Genomic DNA, 21,559 nt, shown 5'->3' with positions numbered 1-21,559 from the left:
AATCCTGGTCGTGCACGGCATTTGGAATGGTCGGTGTCTGAGAGGGATAAGCCTTCGATTATCATCAAGGGACCACCCACCTAGGTGTGGTCTAGGAGCTTCAGTGGCCCGATGGCTTGAGTAAGAGGGAGACTCCAATTATGAGGAGGCTTAATTGGAAGGAGGGGAGTCAAGCCCCTGTCAAGCCCCTGTTAAGGTAATAGCTGAGTAACCACCGCAAAGTCAGTGTTGCAGGAATTGATTAGTATTCTGCTGCTTAGTCAGAATTCCTAGACCACACCTACGTGATCTAGGACGCTTCACGCTGCAAAATAAACCAGTTACTTACTAGTAGTCATGGTTTTGCTGCTCTAAGATCTTCGAGATTCAATAAGCCAGCCTCCCTTTTCCCCAAAAAGAGAGGCTATAGTGAAATCAATTACAAAAATAAATATGAAAAGATGGTCAAATACTGTGGCATTCTTGGCTTACCGTCGGCGTTCTGCCAAGGCTCTACCTATGTCTACACCACTAAACACAGAAAAATGTTGTAATTTTTTTTGCACTATAGTACCTATGTGAAGTATTTCGGGGTTCCCAAGGCCTACACGCTCCGGAGATAACCCACTCACACTCAAGAACTGTTGGCACGGAAACTGTAAAAGGCAAAGAACAAGTTTATTAAGACCCCATGGGGTGGTGGTACACTCAAACAGCACCCTTCGGCAATGCAAGAGGTATCACACCGAACATCGGTGCGGCCTCATTTTATATACAGTTTTGGGGCAATAAAAGATAGGCGGCACAAGTTAAGACACATTTTCGAGACATATATGGTCATGTTTTGGAATACTGCCAGCTCATTGGAGGGGGCACAACTCCGCTGGTCAGTTTGGTGCACATTCCTGAAGATCTACGGGTCAGTGGGAGCTGCGCATGTGCGGATTGACCAGTACTAAAAATAGCCTGTTGCTGGGCAAACAAGAGTGGTCAGTGGAACGGACAACGGACTAAAGGGCACGTCAGCCACGAGGCCGCTCATGGTCTAAGATGGCCGCCGTAACATTCAAAATGGCGTTTATCATATATAGCCAAGTAAAGGAGGACAACGTGTAGGTTCAGCTAATCGCTAATGCGGCCGGGCCAAATACGACAGACGACCCTTTTAGCGTTTAGCTGAATCTACCTCATAATGAACATAATCAGAATGTTCGTCCTCGATGTCTATTAACATAATTTGTGTCACCTCTTTGTGCAGCATCATTTTGTCATGGGCAAGAGCTCGCCTTGATGGTAAGCAAGCTGATAAACACATTGAACATAAGGCTGGGCCACATTGAATACATAAGCATATAAAAAACATTGCTCCCACAAGTATACAAAGAATTGTCAGCAGTTTCCAGCCCCAAGTTGCAATCATGGACCAGAACCATCCTGAAAGTGTCCAAGTTCCATTGTCCGGGTGTATTTCAGCAGCTATTTTATGCAGCTTGGAAATAGCATCATACACAGATGGAGAATTGTCCGGGACGTATACGCAACAGCTGCTTCCGATTATTCTACATGCCCCCCCGCGATCAGCCAAAACAACGTCCAACACCATTCGATTTTGGAGGGTGACAATTCTGGAAATCTGTAGTTCCTCGGTAATATTCCCCAGGGCAACAGCAGTGTCATTCGCAACAGCCTCGACAACGCGTGTCAGTCGTCTGATTTTCCGGCTGTTCAACGCAGCCCCCACAAAGGAGAATAGTCCCAGATTAAAATCCACATACTGTTGTAATGCAGTGTCCGTTTGATCAATGTCCTCTAGGGCAACAGTTCGTTTAACCCTGTTCAAAACAAAATCGTGGTACAATGTATAATCGTTGTGGTACATTGGAGGAGCAATGAATACAGGAGGTAGCACAAACGATACGTAGCACGTGCCCAACCACCCCACCGGAAGCTGATGGTACCCCTTCGTTCCACAGATAAAGTATGTATTTCGAGATGCAACAAATGAAATGCCATTCGGGCTATCAAACGTGAGAGTAATGTTACATTCACTTTTCCCCACTGCAATCGTGCCCTTGTTTCTAATACATAAATCGGCTTTTGTAGCAATGACATTTATGACATGAGCACTAGATACATTCACATTTCGCTGATTGCTATATACGCGTGGGGCAGATACATTGTCAGGCTTATACTCTTCCCATTCGAAACGCGTGCCCTCAGCCCGGGGAAACCCATCCTTGTCATGGGAACATACTTTATTCAAACGGAAAAGCACCCCCCCTTTAGTTGGCCATCTCAGAGTAAAAAGGAGGGTGTACCAGGCGTTGCATGACCCATTGTGTGAAAACGGGAGTGGAATAAGTGGGGTGCCCCCTCTCTTCTGGTGCCCAGGCAACATTCCACACACCCAGCAATTAGAGGTATTGGTCATATTATGCGTGTGGTGAAGAATCTGAATGAAGCTGTTATTTAAATACGTTTGGCGATGGCGCTCTTCATGGAAAGGCAATGTAAAATGAAAATGTTCAGACGGTGCCGGGGTAGTCGGCAGCAAATGTTCACGTACAGGCACCACAAGTTCGACTACCCAGGCTATAACAGCTATCACCACAATGGTCAAAACAAAGAGAAAGGCACCCAATATTTTCTTATCACGAGATGCCGTTGGTGCCATAGTTCAAGAATGTTCGTGCAAAGTCTCAGATACACGTATGTGTATACCTAAAAAAGAAAAATGCGGTGCTGAACTCCGAGGTAGCCGTTGTTTTCTTCTCCGGGCCAAGACGGGTGTCGCTACTCTGGCAGAACTGATCCCCCCCCTTGGAATTCCCGGTTTCCGTTTCACAAACCTGGAGCGGTAACCAACCAGTCATAAAAAGGAACAAAAATCTTCTTATCGTGGACGTAGATCGTAGCGCTCTCTTCCGGTAGCAGATTGGTCCGGGAAGGCTCCCTCCACTTCGGCCGACGTCACAGCTGGGCTCTTTTCTTTCTCCAAGATCTCCTTATAATCAGTCAACACAGCAGGAGTCACCAGATCCGGAGAGACACGGCGACAATGTGTCGAATGCACCCACCGCTTCCTATTTGTCACTCGTACTGCGGTGCGGGTCGCCAGGAGGACCTGCTCGGGGCCCTTCCACCTGGGCTCCAGACTGCTTGCTCTCTCAAACGAGCGGACCATTACATGGTCACCAGGACGAAGATCGTGGCCCTCTCCAGTAGAGTTATCAGGGAGCGCTTCTCGAACCTGTTGATGAATAGAGAGCAAATCATTTGTTAATCGTGCCAAATAATCATTCATCATAACACAAGGCACATCATGTATTAATCGCGGCTTGGGCACCCCCCAGATATTCATAGGGCGGCCAAACACCACCTCATAGGGCGTAAGGCCAGTTCGTGAGTGGGGTACTGATCTAAGAGATAGTAGTGCTAGCGGCAACGCATCTGGCCACTTCAACGATGTAGACGCCACAATTTTGGCCAGCTTAAGCTTCAACGTGGCATTGTACCGCTCGACCAAACCTGCTGACTGAGGGTGGAATACAGCGTGGAACTTTTGCTGAATCCCTAACCCCTTCAGTACATATTCCACAATCTTTCCAACAAAATGGGGCCCATTATCGCTCCACAGAAATTTGCAAACTCCAAAGCGAGGAAAGAATTCCTTAAGCAACACCTTGGCTGTTGTCAAAGCTGTATTGTCTTTCGTGGGGTAGGCCTCAACCCACTTGCTAAAAGCACACACCACCACTAGGACGTACTTCAGGTTATTGCAGCGCTCGAGTTGGATGTAATCCATTTGAAGCACTTCAAACGGTGCAGAAGGTGGAACGAACCCTCCTTTCGGAGTATGGGTCCCCTTTCCAGGATTGTGTTGCAAGCATACCAGGCAGGTCTGCACTACTCTCTTTGCAGTATTCGCAATCTCGGGATGTTCCCAAACTCGTGTTAAAAGCCGAGTGATTGCAAGAGCTCCGACATGGGCCAGTCCATGTGTCATCTGGACCATCGCCTGTAAGTAAGCCGCAGGCAATTTCCACTTCTCCATGTCTTTGCTTCTCCAACAACCCTCGTCATCTAGTACCCCATCCACTGCCCAAGCCGCAAGTTCAGATTCTGTGGCTGATTTTTGAATATCCCGTATCTCTACTCTAGCATCACTCCATCGCTCAGCCTGTGATTGTACCACGTACATGGGGGAGCTAGTTCGGGACATAGCCGTTTGCCTTGCTATACTGTCTGCAAAGGCATTTCCTTGACCCACTTTATCCGTAATCTTTTTATGGGCACTGCACTTCACTATTGCTACTTTCTTAGGGCCAAGCAACGCATTTAAGAGATCACGCACTAGCTCTCCGTGCATAATGTGCTCTCCGTGTGATGTCAAAAACCCGCGTTCCCTCCAAAGAAGCCCGAAGTCATGGGCCACTCCAAAGGCATACCGGCTGTCCGTGTATATGTTCACACATAATCCGGCACTCAATTCGCAGGCTCTTGTTAAAGCTATCAGCTCTGCTGCCTGAGCCGATTTTTGTGGTATCCTAGCTGTTTCTACCACTGTCTTAAGCGTCGTGATCGCATATGCTGCGGAAGTCGTACCATCTGGCAGCCTTAAACACGATCCATCAACCCACAGTTCCCCATCCACATCAGGAAGTGGCACATCCTGTAAGTCAACACGACCCTTTGTCTGTTCCTCAGTCAGGAAAACACAGTCATGATGTTTTTCTTCCTGACCCTCCTCGGCCGGATAGGGCAATAAGGTGGCAGGGTTCAAAGTAGCACATCTTTTCAATGTTATGTGTGGCGCTAAGAGTGTCAGCTCGTATCCTGTAAGTCGTGCACTCGTGAGGTATTGGGTCTTTGTTTGATTCAACAGGGCATCTACTGCGTGAGGGACTAACACCAACAATTTGTGTGATAACACTATGCCCTCACTCTGTCGTATGGCTACTGCTGTTGCTGCAACCGCTCGAAAACACCCAGGCAACCCTCGTGCTACAGGATCCAAAATGGCAGAGAAGTATGCACATGGTCTCTGCTTATCCCCGTGTAACTGCACTAACACTGACAACGCGCACCCATCGTTCTCGTGCACGTACAATGTGAAAAGTTTCGTGTAGTCTGGTGTTCCTAACACGGGTGCGGAACAAAGGGCCTGCCTCAACTGTTCAAAAGCTTTCTGACAGTCATCTGTCCACTCAAGAGGCATCGGTGTAGCTTTGGACAGTAATGCTAGCAAAGGTTTTATGATATGTGAAAAACCCATAATCCATTGCCTACAAAAGGACGTCAACCCTATGAAGGCACGCACATCTCTCTGCGTGCGGGGGACTGGTGTGTCTAAAATTGCTTGAATTCGATCAGATGTTAATGCCCGCCCCTCCTTAGACAACAGATGACCGAGGTAGGTCACCTGGGGTCTACAGTATTGAAGCTTTTTCTTGGAAACCTTGTGATTGTTTTGTGCCAAAAAGGAAAGTAATGCCAGCGTACTCTGTTCACATTGTGCATAGGAGTCGGCGGCAAGCAGGAGGTCATCCACGTACTGGATGAGCGCAACGCCAGACTGCAATTTAAAGGAATCTAGTTGTCGTTTCAAAGCCTGGCTGTAGATACTAGGGCTTTCAGTATAACCTTGGGGAACACGACAAAATCTATACGATTTATTATTGAGCGTAAAACCAAACAGATATCTGCTATCTGGGTGCACAGGGATGGAAAAGAACGCATTCTTTAAGTCAATAACGCTAAAGGTGGTGGCCGTCGGTGGAACCAAAGTAAGCAAAGTCGTGATATCAGACACCACCGGGTATTGGGGAATGACAATTTTATTTATCTCACGCAAATCAATAATAAATCGGTAGATCTTGCCATCTGAGTCTCTCTTAAGAATCGGTAGAATAGGGCTATTACAAACATTATAAGGGACCTCCTCCACCACCCCTGCAGAAATCAAGTCCTGAACAATATGTGTCAGTGCAATTTCACCTTCTTTCGAAATCTTATACTGTGGCACTCGTGGTAGAGGGGCCCCCTCCTTGACAGTAATGTGTATTGGTGGAATGCGCATCTCTCCCACATCCGTATCTGAGGTCGCCCACAACGTGTGCGGCAGGGAAGCCAAAGCAGGGATGTCTAAAATGGCATAAAATCTGTCAGGGTCAGGGCAATCATCAGGGTCAGGGTAATTGTCGTTCAGAATAACCCGCACTCCCTCTGGAGCGCAGCGTATTGTTGCTCGAAAATATTTAAGCAAATCAATGCCCAGGATATTGTCTGGGGTATGAGGTGATAACAAAAATTGGCCAAAGCTAAAGTATTTGTCAATGCATAGTGCAAGGGGCTTGGACAATGGGCTGGGGGAGGGTGTGCCATCAAACCCTACACACGTAATCATTTCGCCAGACAGGGGAGCCCTCGGAACCAAGTTTTTCGACAGAGCGCTACGAGTAGCTCCTGTGTCAACTAGAAATTGATCAGTAGAACCCAAAATACCCGCTGTTACATATGGACCTTGCTGATCTACCGGCACTTCAACTGATTCCTTACCCCATCCTACGCAATCCTATGCATGTACATAATCCTGGTGTTCCACATTCTCTCCTTCCGAAATCTGATATTGATTCCGTCTATCAAACGTATTTCGTTCGTCCTGGCCACGGCCCCTCTCCTCAACCTGTCTACGATCACCTCCGCCACCTCTCGTTCCAGTATAACCTCCTCTGGACCTTCCACTTCCTCGACCACGCTGACTACGCTGCTCACGAAGTACCGGACAATCTTCGGCCCAATGCCCAAACTCCTTACAATAAGCACACTGATCCTCCGCAATGTCCGTACGACCATATGATGCGTTTCCTCCACCTCGTCTACCTCTATCATTCCCTCTACCCTGTGTTCCCCGAACCTGCGCCAACATCACCTTCGTTTTCAATTCCTTCGCCTTTTTCTCTACACTTTCTTTAGCCTCCACTTCCTGCCGCTCATAATACTGAGCCATAGTTAACAAGGACGCAGGGGTCGCCGTGGCCCAGGAACTCTCACTCGACTTCAATCGCTTTGCAATCTCCGGTAGGAGATTAGCTACATACTTATCTACAAACAAATGCCGACCCGTATCGTCAGTTAAAGATTGGCCACTGTAATCATGAAACGCCTCTTCGAAGCGTGTAAAGAAATCTGAGACCGTTTCATCGGGTTTCTGCTTGCACGACGTTAACATGGTCCAATCAATCTTTTTGGGGGGAACGAGCGTTTTTAATTTATTCAATATAGCTGCCGGAAGGTCTAGAATTAACTGACAAGGCTTACATGCTGGTTCTCTATCCAGACCTGCAGCATTTATGTCTTTCCATGTCCCCCCCAATATCGTTTCATCATTATTTTTACGAATTTGCCTCCACATATCAGGTGGTAAAATTAGTCCAAAAAACAAATCTATATCCACAAGAGTCATCACACAAGACGATATAGCCCCCTCCACCCCCTCATAAAATGCCGCCGGATTCTTCCGAAGATCAGGTAAAGAATTTTTCAATGCCATGACATCTGCTCTATTCCATGGCGTGTATACCCAATTATACACAAAATACCCTTTCGCATCCTTCGACAATTTATCATCATCCGTACCTTCCCCTTTTGGTGGAACATACAAAGGCGCGGCTTCACGCATAGGCATAACATGCAACGCAGAACTCTTATCTGAACTACGGAGAGAACACTCCTTAGCCCGCCCGTTATTCTCCTTGTCGGACTCCTTTTGCCTCCGTTTTCGTTCCTCCCGCAATTGGGTTGTCTCATCCCGCAGCTTGATCAATTGCTTGAACAGGTCGTCAACATCTGAAAGATCAAAATCACCTTTAGCTAAATTCTCACGATACACCGACAACACTTTAGGCTCTAGCGTATCAGAAAGTTCACGATATGCGTTTACATCTTCATCCGCCAGACTGGACAAAAAATACATTAATTCAAGATCCGACCACCCTTTCTTTTCTGTTAACAACTGCTCCTGAGTAACACAATGCTTATTCACTTTACGAGCCCAACTGCGTAAATGAGCGGACCTCTCCGCAGTAAACCTGAGAGCCGATACCCCCTTCTGGCTCAACTGATCCTGTCCATCATCCTCGGAATCCGCAGCCGGAGCCGTCGGCGAAACGTACGGAGGCGGTGACCGATCTAACAAAGAAAAATCATCAATTTCATTATTAAGGACAGGATAAAGTGGTCGGCGAATAGGAAACTGACCAGTCGTTTGCAAATTACGTTCCCGTTCCTCCCTTTCTTTCTTCTCCTGAGCCTCCTTTTCCTCAAGCTGTAAAGCCTTATCCCGAGCAGCCTTGCGCTGCTCTTTGTCCGCCAAGGCAACCTCACGCTTCATTCGCTCACGCGCCGCTTTCTCCCACATTCGCACGCAATCAAACATGTTTTGTCTAGACCTGCGTTGAAACATACATTGCTCTACAAATTGTATTTTACTCAAATCATACGACCCGTGTAGAGGCCATTGCAATTCAGGACCGGCCTTGGTGTATTTATGCCATAATTTACTGTACATAATAGGGGGAAGGCCAAATTTTATGTACATGTCCCTATTTGGAGTTCCCTCTGGGGGAGCCGGTTGTGATTCCGCTAACCTAATTGAGGTACCTTCTCCAATACCACACATTCCTCGGAGTGTGCTGAAAACAGGCATGTTCAAAAAGTATCACGAAAGCGTGACACCGGACAAAATGGCACTTACAGTTCTCCACACGATTGTGCCGCTCAAAGGAAAAAAACAAAGTTAGAGAAACATCTCTACATGCCTGCCTATGTGAAGTGCACTACACATATAAGTTCAAAGATCACAAATTCACAATGTTAGCTAACTCAAATCAAAGTTCGTAGGACTCGGCAAGCGTCCGAAGACTACCTCACCGATCACAAAGCACAGATTTTCAGTAAGCGTCCGAAGACTACCTTACCGAACACAAATCGTAGAACTTCAGTAAGCGTCCGAAGACTACCTTACCGAACACAAAGCTTACCAAATTCTCAAATGTCCAGATTCCAACTGCCAAGGTCTTGTAAGCCAAATCAGCCAAACAGCACTTTCTCAGCGATGCAGACACTTTGAAGACTCAGTCGGAGACCGGCGCCACCTGGAAGGTCAGATCGGAAGGAAAGGAAAAAACACCGTGGCAGCCAAGACTCGGGTCACTCGTGGCAGCGCGCGCCCATGGCGGGTTTCCAAGCCTTTGTCACGACCTCTCCTTCGGGCATCCGAGTCGCCGATGAGTCCCACCAGAGTCGCCAATTGAAGTATTTCGGGGTTCCCAAGGCCTACACGCTCCGGAGATAACCCACTCACACTCAAGAACTGTTGGCACGGAAACTGTAAAAGGCAAAGAACCAGTTTATTAAGACCCCATGGGGTGGTGGTACACTCAAACAGCACCCTTCGGCAATGCAAGAGGTATCACACCGAACATCGGTGCGGCCTCATTTTATATACAGTTTTGGGGCAATAAAAGATAGGCGGCACAAGTTAAGACACATTTTCGAGACATATATGGTCATGTTTTGGAATACTGCCAGCTCATTGGAGGGGGCACAACTCTGCTGGTCAGTTTGGTGCACATTCCTGAAGATCTACGGGTCAGTGGGAGCTGCGCATGTGCGGATTGACCAGTACTAAAAATAGCCTGTTGCTGGGCAAACAAGAGTGGTCAGTGGAACGGACAACGGACTAAAGGGCACGTCGGCCACGAGGCCGCTCATGGTCTAAGATGGCCGCCGTAACATTCAAAATGGCGTTTATCATATATAGCCAAGTTAAGGAGGACAACGTGTAGGTTCAGCTAATCGCTAATGCGGCCGGGCCAAATACGACATATGGACCCAGCCTCTAGTTGAAAGGGATGTTGAAGAGAATGTAAATCTAGATCTTCAAGCTTCAAAAGCCACTCCGCGTGCGTCACATGAACGCACTGCCATCCTGTGAATGGAATCTCTGCCTCTCATTGTCTTCGTGGTCACTTGGTGGGTGTGCTGGTCCAGCTGGTATCTGAAATGAAGACTAACAGCAAGAATGACAGTCTAGGATTAGCAGTAAAAAAAAAAAAAATGACAGTGTCAGTGTCTAGAGAGCGAGTATATTCTTGACTTCGCTATACTCATAGTTAGCGGTGCGATTAAATGAGAAGAGTGGAATTGGAATAGTGGGCGATCTGTATTGGAAGGGAATAATAGCAAGAGTCATAGATAGAGTAAGGACAACTTCCCTTCAGATTTGGACAAAGAGATCGTGACAGACTGGGACGGGCAATGATGGTTCTCTGGTGACTGTTGCCCCCAGGGAGGGCCCAGGGAAAGACTTCCCACAGAGCCAGAGTGGCAAAACATGGAAGCACCCAAACTACCATAGGAGATTACAGCTACATGGTGCTTATGGCCTAGGACTTCAAATTGGGTGAGGACTTCGGGTGAGAGGTCGCTCACCGGAGTGAAAGACTGTAGTTTTTGTTCTATGATTATACACAGTTTTGGTAGGGGGGGAGTGGGTACCTCATAATTTCTTTCCTTCTGCTATTGTATGGAAAAGGGGAGGGGAGTGTGTAGTGTTCCTGGTTACCGTAGTATGTGTGTTTGTCAATATACTCTGTGTGAGTGTAAGGTCTCTCTCCCCATTTGACCCTGAGTTTAGGGGTAGAGTACCACCCCTAGTTTTCCCGTAGCCTTTGGTTTCTCAACCACTGATTTGTGGTTATTTGTTGACATGATTGTGTCGGTTTCCCGCACTGTTTGGATTGTGTGGGTAAAAGGTTTTTCCCTGTTTGGGCTACGTTAGGAGAAGACACCTTCTTATGAAGCTTCTATGTATGTACCTTTATAGAATACCACCCCTAGTTTTCCCGTAGCCTTTGGTTTATCAACCACTGATTTGTAGTTATTTCTTGACATGATTGTGTCGGTTTCCCGCAGTGTTTGGATTGTGTGGGTGAAAGGGTTTTCCCTGCTTGTGCTATGTTAGGAGAAGACAAATTCTTAAGAAGCTTCTCGGTGTGTACCTGTATTTGAGTTTGTCACCTGTGTGGGTGAAAGGTTTTCCCTGTTTCGACTGTGTTAAGAGGAGTCATCCTCTTACGAAGCTTCTCTAATTTTACTTTTGAAATGTTTGACTTGGATTTTATTATTAGCTAAGCCTGATGCTTTTCATGAAACTCTTTCACTTTGATTCTTGGTGTGTGAATTCGTTGGCTTAATGAATTGTCATGCATTTCATTTATTTGATATGTTCCTTGATTCATTTACTCAATATCTTTTCATGCATCTTTTATATCAAATGTATTTTCTATTTTGATTGCCTTATGTACTTTCAATTGCTTTTATTGTTTTGGTTTACTTAGGAAGGGGGATGTGTTATGATCTTCTGTTTGCCTTTCCCCTTTGCCTCTGTATCTCTTCACTACTGCTCAGCCAGAATGAGTGTTGGTGTGCTTGGAGATGTCTGGAATGTTGGATGATTGATGATGTCGTGGAATGCATGGGTGCCTGTTGAGTTTGGGAGTGTCATTTGGAGTGTGCAGGCTAAGCACAGGGAATTTGCTCCTGGTGGGGCATCACCTGGACTTTACATCTTCCAGTAACTTATTTGAAGCTGGCTACAGAAGATCATTTATTTACAACAATATGCAACAATGTAGTATCCTATTTGTATACCCCCATATTAGGTGCCTACAAATATTCAGAAATCCCCACTATGCCACGCTTGTGTTTTTGTGTATTGGTCTGAGACCACACTCTTTGCTGTCTAATGTGAGCAGGTCGGTCCTAGGGAAATGTGTCAATTAGCAGACGTGTAACAACACCTGGTTGACACGTCATGCCAGAAAATCACTTACTCCAGTATAACATTTAAGACCTATCATGACGGGCTTTGCTGGCTCAGCGCAGAGCCCAACACCTGGTTTTATACATGCAGTGCTGCGCTTCTCCTCACTTTACGTCCTTGCGTCCCTCACTACTGTTCTCCTCACTCTTCGTCCTTGTGACTCACTCTGCTCCGCTCCTCACTCTCCGTCCTTGTGCCTCACGCTGCTCTTCTCCTTAATCTCCGTCCTTCTGCCTCACGCTAATCTCACTCTCCGTCCTTATGCCTCATGCTGCTCTTCTCATTCCTTGTGCCTCAAGCTGCTCTCCTCCTAACTCTCCTTACTTGTGCTTCATGCTTCTCTTCTCACTCTCCGTCATTGTGCCTCATGCTGCTCTTCACCTCCTCAATCTCCTTCCTGATGCTTCATGGTGCTCCACAAATAACAATTCTAATCCAACTCAAAATATTCCACTACACACCACATACATACACTCCATACCTCATGGGTACAAAACATTGCCATTTACAACAAGAAAAGCTCAAAATCAAACAAATGCGAGACCTATTGCATTTCCAATGCTTGTTTCAACAATCGGACCAGAAAAACTGCAGCCATAAAAACAGCCTCTAGAGGGCACTGCAGTCCCAGCTGTAGCGCAAAAAGATACAACAGCGGGAGTGTTGTAAAACCAGGTAATATTCTGGGGCGATTATCTTTTTTTTGACTCTACAAATTTAGCGTTGCCTCTTGGGTAAGCTTACTTGGGGGTGAAGGGGAGCTGCTGCACTCCTGCAGCATCCCCATACTCTCTTGGTATTGTTGTTGGTGCCCCTGCCATTCTGGGCCTCCTCATTGCCAACACGTTGGGCTGAGCAAAGCCCCTCAGGGCATTATTGGGCAGTCCCTCCTGGAAGTGCGAATAGTTAGTGAATCAGGCCGCATTCATATTCTGTTTTTGCGTGGCCTCGCGCGGCTTTCCTTTTTTGCCTTTGTTTATTTCCTTGGGTGTGCCTGGCTTAAAGAGTGAGGTTGTTGGAAGGAATCATGGGCAATTGGAAAGAGTTCACATTCTGTTTGGATCTAATTAGTATGCGCTCTTCTTGGTCCTAACAAAACTTATTTTTGGTTCACCTGGCAGTGTATCGGTCTACTAAGTCTATGTGTGTGCAATCTGAGTTATTGGCATGGCAATGGATGACTACTGTGTTTAAATCAGCACGAGTTCTAAAATTATTTATTTTTGGGCGAAGCTGAAGAGCAGAAAAAAGGCCTATGTATACAGTTGACAAACATTGTATATGATGCATGGTTTAAAAAAATCTATTTCTACAGTAAAAAAACAATGGATTAATAATATATGATTTAGTGCACTAATTAGCAAAAAGCTATAGAGATTCAGTAGATGGTTTCAGCCATAGGTGGTCTTCAACTGACTGATATTGAGTGCCTTATTTCACATTTGTAGATGCAACCACGCCAAAACCTAGACCGGCACTTAAGAGGAAACGTACCGCAGATAAGTCAACGAGCACAAGTGACCCAGTCATTGAAGATGATCACATCCAGGTAAGGACCACACCTTTACATAAATGCTACCTTTGTTGCTTTCCATTTATTCCCCTCAAATTTATTTAGATGGTTAGATGCTGCCTATATATCACCGTGACTCTCACATTTGAGTTTGGTCTGTGAATGTCCAATTCCCCTTTTGTATTCCTTCTGGGCCATGTCACCAGACGGGACTCTAACCAAGCCTTTGCACCAATCCTTGCCTTAACATTCACTTGGGTTTCTGTGAAGTTTTTCTCCATCTCCTCCTCCCCAATTCTTGCTGTTGAGTTGTTACTGTGGTCTATAAGATCTCCTCTTCAGTTTGCTGATCTATCTGAGTTGGATGCAGATATTTTTACATGCAACCCCCTCAGTCTCTTACAACGTATCTCTCTTAGATATTTCATTTGCTACAATTGATGTTTAACTTACAATTTTCTATTTTTCTGTGCTCATTCTGTATACTTTTTCAACAGGTACTTACTCTTAAATCCAAAAATCTGGTTGGTATAACACTAACAAATTGTGGGATCACTGATCTTGTGCTAAAGGATTGTCCCAAAATGATGTTCATACATGGTAAGTGTGTACCTTCACTTGCAGCTTGTCCAACTGTTAAGTGAAACAACCGTACAGTTCTGTTAAAAGAATCCCCCAGCAAGATATTACTTGTTTTCTTGGCTGCACGCACCAAAGATAATAGGTCTGCAAAGCAAATTTAACAGAAACAGTCTTTTTTTATTTGAAAAGTTATTAAGCACACTGTAGCCTGAGGGTGAGTTGTTGTAAAAGCAGAGTAGCACATTAAAAAACAAAGCAAAAAGTCAGAACAAACATTAAAAAAGTAACAATAGAAGGCAACTTTAAAATGTAAGCCTTCAAAGGTCAATGGAAGAGTTGAATGTCCTTAACAAGGTAAACGTCAAGCGGAATAGCTGCAGACAGTGTATTTTAGGAGAAAGTGGCACATAAACACTTGGGAGCTTCTAGACATCTAACTGCTTTACTCCAACAGATTGCATGTGTCTTCTTGCATCAAGGAAGCATTAAATAACAAAATAACGAATGGTTTATATAATATACAAGCATAACAGTTGTTGTTTACAAAAGGGAATGTTGGATCATTTATTTAATGAGATATTTTGTTCTGTTCTGTTTTTTTTCTTTTCTTTTTGTTGTGTTTGGTCATCAAATTAAGTGCATGTATTTGTTGATGGCTCCATAAAACAAGCATTTGCAATGCAATAGGTCTCGCATTAGTAATCTTTGAGCTATTGTAAATGACACATTTTTTATTCATGTGTTGGTTTTGAAAATAGCGAAATTAATAGCTTTCTCATTTACAAAGCCAATAGTTATAACTTTCGCAAATGTGACACCTGTAGCATTTGTAATGCAATATGTGTTGTATTTACGTGACTTAGATGTATTGATATTACAAATAACGATGGCTTTTATTTTTTTCAATAATTAATAGTTAAATAAAAGTTATTGTAATTTATAATGGCAATAGCTTACACTTTTGTAAATAACTTTTGTGAAGATTATGTCTAGGCTGTGGGGTTTTAGGTTTAAACCTATAATAACTGATAAAACCCCACTGAAAGACAAATAGCCCTCACCGGTGAAAACGTATAAACACTGAAAAAATACCTGGACAACCACAAACTAAATGCCATTCAAAGAAAGGAAAACTAGATTGAAAGAGTCATTTTTTTTCTTCCTGAAGGGTTCAATACTATGTAACTTTGTTATACAAGCTAGCAGAAAGAAAGACTGGCTAACATTATTCTGCTTGAGTTTTGTTCTTTAGGGATGCCACTAAAATATTGCTTCTTCTTCCTTTTACTTTTTCAGTGTTGTGGCCTTTGGTCTAAAGATGCAGGGTTTAGTTTCATGTTTTAGGTCTAGTTTAATTATTTTATAAACTATAGAGCATTAGGAAATATCAAACTCATATTTGATATTTTGGCTGCATTTGATTCTTTCACTAATAAGTAAAATGGCTGTTTTTTATAATCATCTTTCCTAATATGTGTCATCACATTTACCCACAGAGAATGGGTAAAAACCTTTAATACATCAGACCATAGTTTCTAGTGGGTCAGTATTGATAGTAGATGAATTGCCAACACCTCAGGCTTTAAACATTCAATGCAAGGTATAGTGACAAGTATATATAGATCACCAAGCATCTGGGATAGTGGTGAAAACATGAAACCAGACTTTTGGAAATTATGGAATGCAGTGTCATTTGTAATGCTCTGCAAAAAAGGTTCTTTCCAAGTTCAACAAAGATTAGAGTGATATTGTTTGTATTTGCAGTGATTCAGCTGCGTATATAAAAAAGTTGTGTGATGACCTGTCAAAATTGATACCTGAGCTGAAGTGATTCCCTGTAGTAGATCCTTGCCACTTGTTAGATGGTATGCTGAAAGCATCTTTACAATCTTAAGAGTTAATGAGGGATGCTATTGACTTTTTAGTCCATTCTGGTGCACTGTTTTCTGATGCACAGGAACTAAAACGCAAATATTTATAATTTCATGCTTTATGTGGCATCAAAGAAAGAGTATTCTCAACTGTGTCCCTTAGCTGATGGTTCTCCGCCCAATGAGCTATGAATGCTGAGAGGGCCTTTTCACAGACGTTTACATGCGAAGGAAAGAGCAAGCACACATGACCCAAAGACTCACTGAAGAAGTATTGTATGGTGTACTACAATAAGATTAATTTGCAAAAATCTATTTGGACCTCATATACACTATAAGTACACTGTCTATATACCATATTCTTTCAGTGCAGAAAGCAATCAATAATAAAAGTAAAACGTTCCATAAACACCGGAAAAACACTTTTTCTGTTGTTTTTAGTGGCGTGAAAATGTGTAACCACTGATAAAAACTGTTTTTTAAGATAATGAAAACACTGAAAAAACCCCACCAGAATTTACCAAAAATAGAAACTGAAAACAGGAAAGCCTAATTATGTCCAGTGTATTTTATTGTGACACAAATCCAAGAACAGAAGTGAAATATTAACATCTTTTTGTGACATTTGTTATAAAGCATTGAAACATTGTGAGAACATATTTGAACCAGTTGTTGTTGAATGGTTGCACAGATTGATGCTGTGGTGGCACTGAGTGATGTGGTGGCGACGAGTGATGCTGTGGCGTTCAGTGATGCTGTGGTAGCGCAGAGTGATGTTGTGGTGACCCTGAGTGATGCTGTGGTGATGCGAAAGATAGAGTGAGTGCGATAGATGGAGGGAGTGCGATAGATGGAGGGAGTGCGATAGGTGGAGGGAGTGCGATAGGTGGAGGGAGTGCGATAGGTGGAGGGAGTGCGATAGGTGGAGGGAGTGCGATAGGTGGAGGGAGTGCGATAGGTGGAGGGAGTGCGATAGGTGGAGGGAGTGCGATAGGTGGAGGGAGTGCGATAGGTGGAGGGAGTGCGATAGGTGGAGGGAGTGCGATAGGTGAAGGGAGTGCGATAGGTGGAGGGAGTGCGATAGGTGGAGGGAGTGCGATAGGTGGAGGGAGTGCGATAGATGGAGGGAGGGCGATAGATGGAGGGAGGGCGATGGATGGAGGGAGGGCGATAGATGGAGGGAGGGCGGATGGATAGTGTGATTATGTGGCATATAATTGTGGCACTGAGTGGTATTATGAGGAGTGTATGTTGTATTCAGTAGAGTGTAATTGTGCGGCGTGTAATTATGTGGCACTTAGTGGTTTTGTTTGGAGTGTGCCTTGTATTCAGTAGAGTGTAATTATGTGTTGTGTAATTATGTGGCACTGAGGAGTATTTGAAGTGTATATTTCGTTAAGAACAGTGTAATTATGTAGCATATAATTATGTGGCACTGAGTGGTATTGTGTGGAGTGTATGTTGCATTGAGAGCAGTGTAATTATGTAGCATATAATTATGTGGCACTCAGTGGTATTGTGTGAAGTGTGTTGCATTCAATGGAGTGTAATTATGTGGCGTGTAATTATGTGGCACTGAGTGGTATTTGGAGTGTGTTGCATTGAGTGCAGTGTAATTATGTGGCGCTGAGTGGTATTTGGAGTGGTGGTGGTTGTGGACATGGTGGTGGACGTGGTGGTGGTGGACGCGGTGGTGGTGGACGCGGTGGTGGTGGACGCGGTGGTGGTGGACGCAGTGGTGGTGGATGTGGTAGTGGTGGTGTATGTGGTGTGAGTGGTGGTGGATGTGGTGGTGGATGTGGTGGGAGTGGTGGTGGACGTGGTGGTGGTGGACGTGGTGGTGGTGGACGTGGTGGTGGTGGACGTGGTGGTGGTGGACGTGGTGGTGGTGGACGTGGTGGTGGTGGACGCGTGGTGGTGGACGCGTGGTGGTGGTGGATGCGTGGTGGTGGTGGATGCGTGGTGGCGGTGGACGTGGTGGTGGTGGTGGACGTGGTGGATGTAGTGGTGGACTTGGTGGTGGTGGTAGTGAATGCGGTAGTGGATGTGGTGGTGTTAAAGGGAGATGTGGTTGTGGTGGACATGGTAGTGGCCTCGTGGTGGATGTGGTGGTGGCTGTCGTGGTGGTGGTGGACATGGTGATGGTGGACTTGGTGGTGGTGGACATGGTGGTGGTGGACTTGGTGGTGGTGGTGGACGTGGTGGTGGTGGTGGACGTGGTGGTGGTGGTGGACGTGGTGGTGGTGGTGGACGTGGTGGTGGTGGACGTGGTGGTGGTGGACGTGGTGGTGGTGGTGGACTTGGTGGTGGTGGACTTGGTGGTGGTGGACTTGGTGGTGGTGGACGTGGTGGTGGTGGTGGACGTGGTGGTGGTGGTGGTAGTGGTGGTGGATGTGGACGTGGTGGCGGTGGACGTGGTGGTGGTGGTGGTGGTGGTGGATGTGGTGGTGGTGGACGTGGGGGTGGTGGTGGACGTGGACGTGGTGGTGGAGGTGGACGTGGTGGACGTGGTGGTGGTGGTGGACGTGGTGGTGGTGGTGGACGTGGTGGTGGTGGTGGACGTGGTGGTGGTGGACGTGGTAGTGGTGGACGTGGTGGTGGTGGTGGTGGTGGTGGACGTGGTGGTGGTGGTGGTGGACGTGGTGGTGGTGGTGGGCATGGTGGTGGTGGTGGACGTGGTGGTGGGCAATGGTGGTGGTGGTGGACGTGGTGGTGGTGGGCATGGTGGTAGTAGTGGTGGGCGTGGTGGTGGTAGTGGTGGGCGTGGTGGTGGTAGTAGTGGACGTGGTGGTGGATGTGGTGGTGGACGTGGTGTTGGACGTGGTGGTGTTGGACGTGGTGGTGTTGGACGTGGTGGTGGTGGACGTGGTGGTGGTGGACGTGGTGGTGGACATGGTGGTGGTGGTGGAGGTGGTGGTGGTGGAGGTGGTGGTGGTGGAGGTGGACGTGGTGGTGGACGTGGTGGTGGACGTGGTGGTGGACGTGGTGGTGGTGGACGTGGTGGTGGTGGACGTGGTGGTGGTGGACGTGGTGGTGGTGGACGTGGTGGTGGTGGTGGACGTGGTGGTGGGGGACGTGGTGGTGGTGGACGTGGACGTGGTGGTGGTGGACGTGGTGGTGGATGTGGTGGTGGTGGTGGACGTGGTGGTGGTGGTGGTGGGCATGGTGGTGGACGTGGTGGTGGTGGTGGACGTGGTGGTGGTGGTGGTGGGCATGGTGGTGGACGTGGTGGTGGTGGTGGGCATGGTGGTGGTGGTGGACGTGGTGGTGGTGGGCATGGTGGTGGTAGTGGACGTGGTGGTGGTGGGCATGGTGGTGGTAGTGGTGGGCGTGGTGGTGGTAGTGGTGGGCGTGGTGGTGGTAGTGGTGGGCGTGGTGGTGGTAGTAGTGGACGTGGTGGTGGTAGTGGTGGGCGTGGTGGTGGTAGTAGTGGACGTGGTGGTGGTGGACGTGGTGGTGGTAGTAGTGGACGTGGTGGTGGTGGACGTGGTGGTGGACGTGGTGGACGTGGTGGTGGTGGACGTGGTGGTGGTGGATGTGGTGGTGGTGGTGGACTTGGTGGTGTGGACTTGGTGGTGGTGGACTTGGTGGTGGTGGACGTGGACGTGGTGGTGGTGGACGTGGTGGTGGATGTGGTGGTGGTGGTGGGCATGGTGGTGGTGGTGGACGTGGTGGTGGTAGTGGTGGGCGTGGTGGTGGTAGTGGTGGGCGTGGTGGTGGTAGTAGTGGGCGTGGTGGTGGTAGTGGTGGGCGTGGTGGTGGTAGTAGTGGACGTGGTGGTGGTGGACGTGGTGGTGGTAGTAGTGGACGTGGTGGTGGTGGACGTGGTGGTGGACGTGGTGGACGTGGTGGTGGTGGACGTGGTGGTGGTGGATGTGGTGGTGGTGGTGGACTTGGTGGTGTGGACTTGGTGGTGGTGGACTTGGTGGTGGTGGACTTGGTGGTGGTGGACTTGGTGGTGGTGGACTTGGTGGTGGTGGACTTGGTGGTGGACGTGGTGGTGGTGGTGGTAGTGGTGGTGGTGGTGGTGGTGGATGTGGATGTGGACGTGGTGGTGGTGGTGGCGGTGGACGTGGTGGTGGTGGTGGTGGTGGTAGATGTGGTGGTGGTGGACGTGGTGGTGGTTGTTTTGGAGGTGGACGTGGTGGTGGAGGTGGACGTGGTGGTGGTGGTGGTAGACGTGGTGGTGGTGGACGTGGTGGTGGTGGTGGACGTGGTGGTGGTGGACGTGGTTGTGGTGGTGGTGGACGTGGTGGTGGTGGACGTGGTGGTGGTGGACGTGGTGGTGGTGGTGGACGTGGTGGTGGTAGTGGTGGTGGTGGTGGATGTGGACGTGGTGGTGGTGGTGGCGGTGGACGTGGTGGTGGTGGTGGTGGTGGTGGTGGTGGATGTGGACGTGGTGGTGGTGGTGGAGGTGGACGTTTTGGTGGTGGACGTGGTGGTGGACATGGTGGTGGTGGTGCTGGACGTGGTGGTGGTGGTGGTGGAGGTGGATGTGGATGTGGTGGTGGACGTGGTGGTGGTGGACGTGGTGGTGGATGTGGTGGTGGTGGACGTGGTGGTGGTGGCGGACGTGGTGGTGGTGGTGGGCATGGTGGTGGTGGTGGACGTGGTGGTGGGCATGGTGGTGGTGGTGGACGTGGTGGTGGTGGGCATGGTGGTGGGCGTGGTGGTGGTAGTTGTGGGCGTGGTGGTGGTAGTGGTGGGCGTGGTGGTGGTAGTGGTGGGCGTGGTGGTGGTAGTAGTGGACGTGGTGGTAGACGTGGTGGTGGTGGACGTGGTGGTGGACGTGGTGGTGGTGGACGTGGTGGTGGTGGATGTGGTGGTGGTGGATGTGGACGTGGTGGTGGTGGATGTGGTGGTGGAGGTGGTGGGGGCGGTGGAGGTGGTGGGGGCGGTGGTGGTGGATGTGGTGGTGGGCATGGTGGTGGTAGTGGTGGGCCTGGTGGTGGTAGTGGTGGGCCTGGTGGTGGTAGTAGTGGACGTGGTGGTGGTAGTAGTGGACGTGGTGGTGGTGGATGTGGACATGGTGGTGGCGGTGGACGTGGTGGTGGACGTGGTGGTGGTGGTGGTAGACGTGGTGGTGGTGGTGGTGGTGGACGTGGTGGTGGTGGTGGTGGACGTGGTGGTGGTGGTGGACGTGGTGGTGGTGGTGGACGTGGTGGTGGACGTGGTGGTGGTGGACGTGATGGTGGTGGACGTGGAGGCGGTGGACGTGTTGGTGGAGGATGTGGACGTGGTGGTGGAGGCGGTGGAGGTGGTGGTGGAGGTGGTGGGGGCGGTGGTGGTGGTGGTGGTGGTGGAGGTGGTGGTGGTGGTGGACGTGGTGGTGGACATGGTGGTGGTGGTGGACGTGGTGGTGGACGTGGTGGTGGTGGACGTGATGGTGGTGGACGTGGAGGCGGTGGACGTGGTGGTGGAGGCGGTGGACGTGGTGGTGGAGGCGGTGGAGGCGGTGGTGGTGGTGGTGGTGGAGGTGGTGGTGGTGGTGGTGGTGGACATGGTGGTGGTGGTGGACGTGGTGGTGGACATGGTGGTGGTGGCGGATGTGGTGGTGGGCGTGGTGGTGGACGTGGTGGTGGTGGACGTGGTGGTGGTGGACGACGTGGTGGTGGTGGACGACGTGGTGGTGGTGGACGACGTGGTGGTGGTGGTGGTGGTGGACATGGTGGTGGTGGACGTGGTGGTGGAAGTGGTGGTGGTGGACGTGGTGGTGGTGGACATGGT

At 48.2% G+C, this 21,559-nt stretch overlaps 1 protein-coding gene across 1 annotated transcript in view; it reads left to right on the top strand.

Annotated features, from left to right (window-relative positions):
* The window catches only part of FBXO38 (F-box protein 38), a 312,552-nt gene that overhangs the window by 183,738 nt on the left and 107,255 nt on the right, over window positions 1–21,559 (top strand). The window contains exons 16-17 of the mRNA XM_086931615.1: window positions 13,315–13,415; window positions 13,877–13,979. Coding sequence (XP_086787741.1) covers window positions 13,315–13,415; window positions 13,877–13,979 — 204 coding nt within the window. The remainder of the gene's footprint in view (window positions 1–13,314; window positions 13,416–13,876; window positions 13,980–21,559) is intronic.

This window comes from Lissotriton vulgaris, chromosome 7 (assembly GCF_964263255.1).
Source record: "Lissotriton vulgaris chromosome 7, aLisVul1.2, whole genome shotgun sequence".
NCBI lineage: Eukaryota > Metazoa > Chordata > Amphibia > Caudata > Salamandridae > Lissotriton > Lissotriton vulgaris.
The sequence above is the reverse complement of the archived record's forward strand: the minus strand, read 5'-3'. Positions and strand labels throughout refer to the sequence as shown.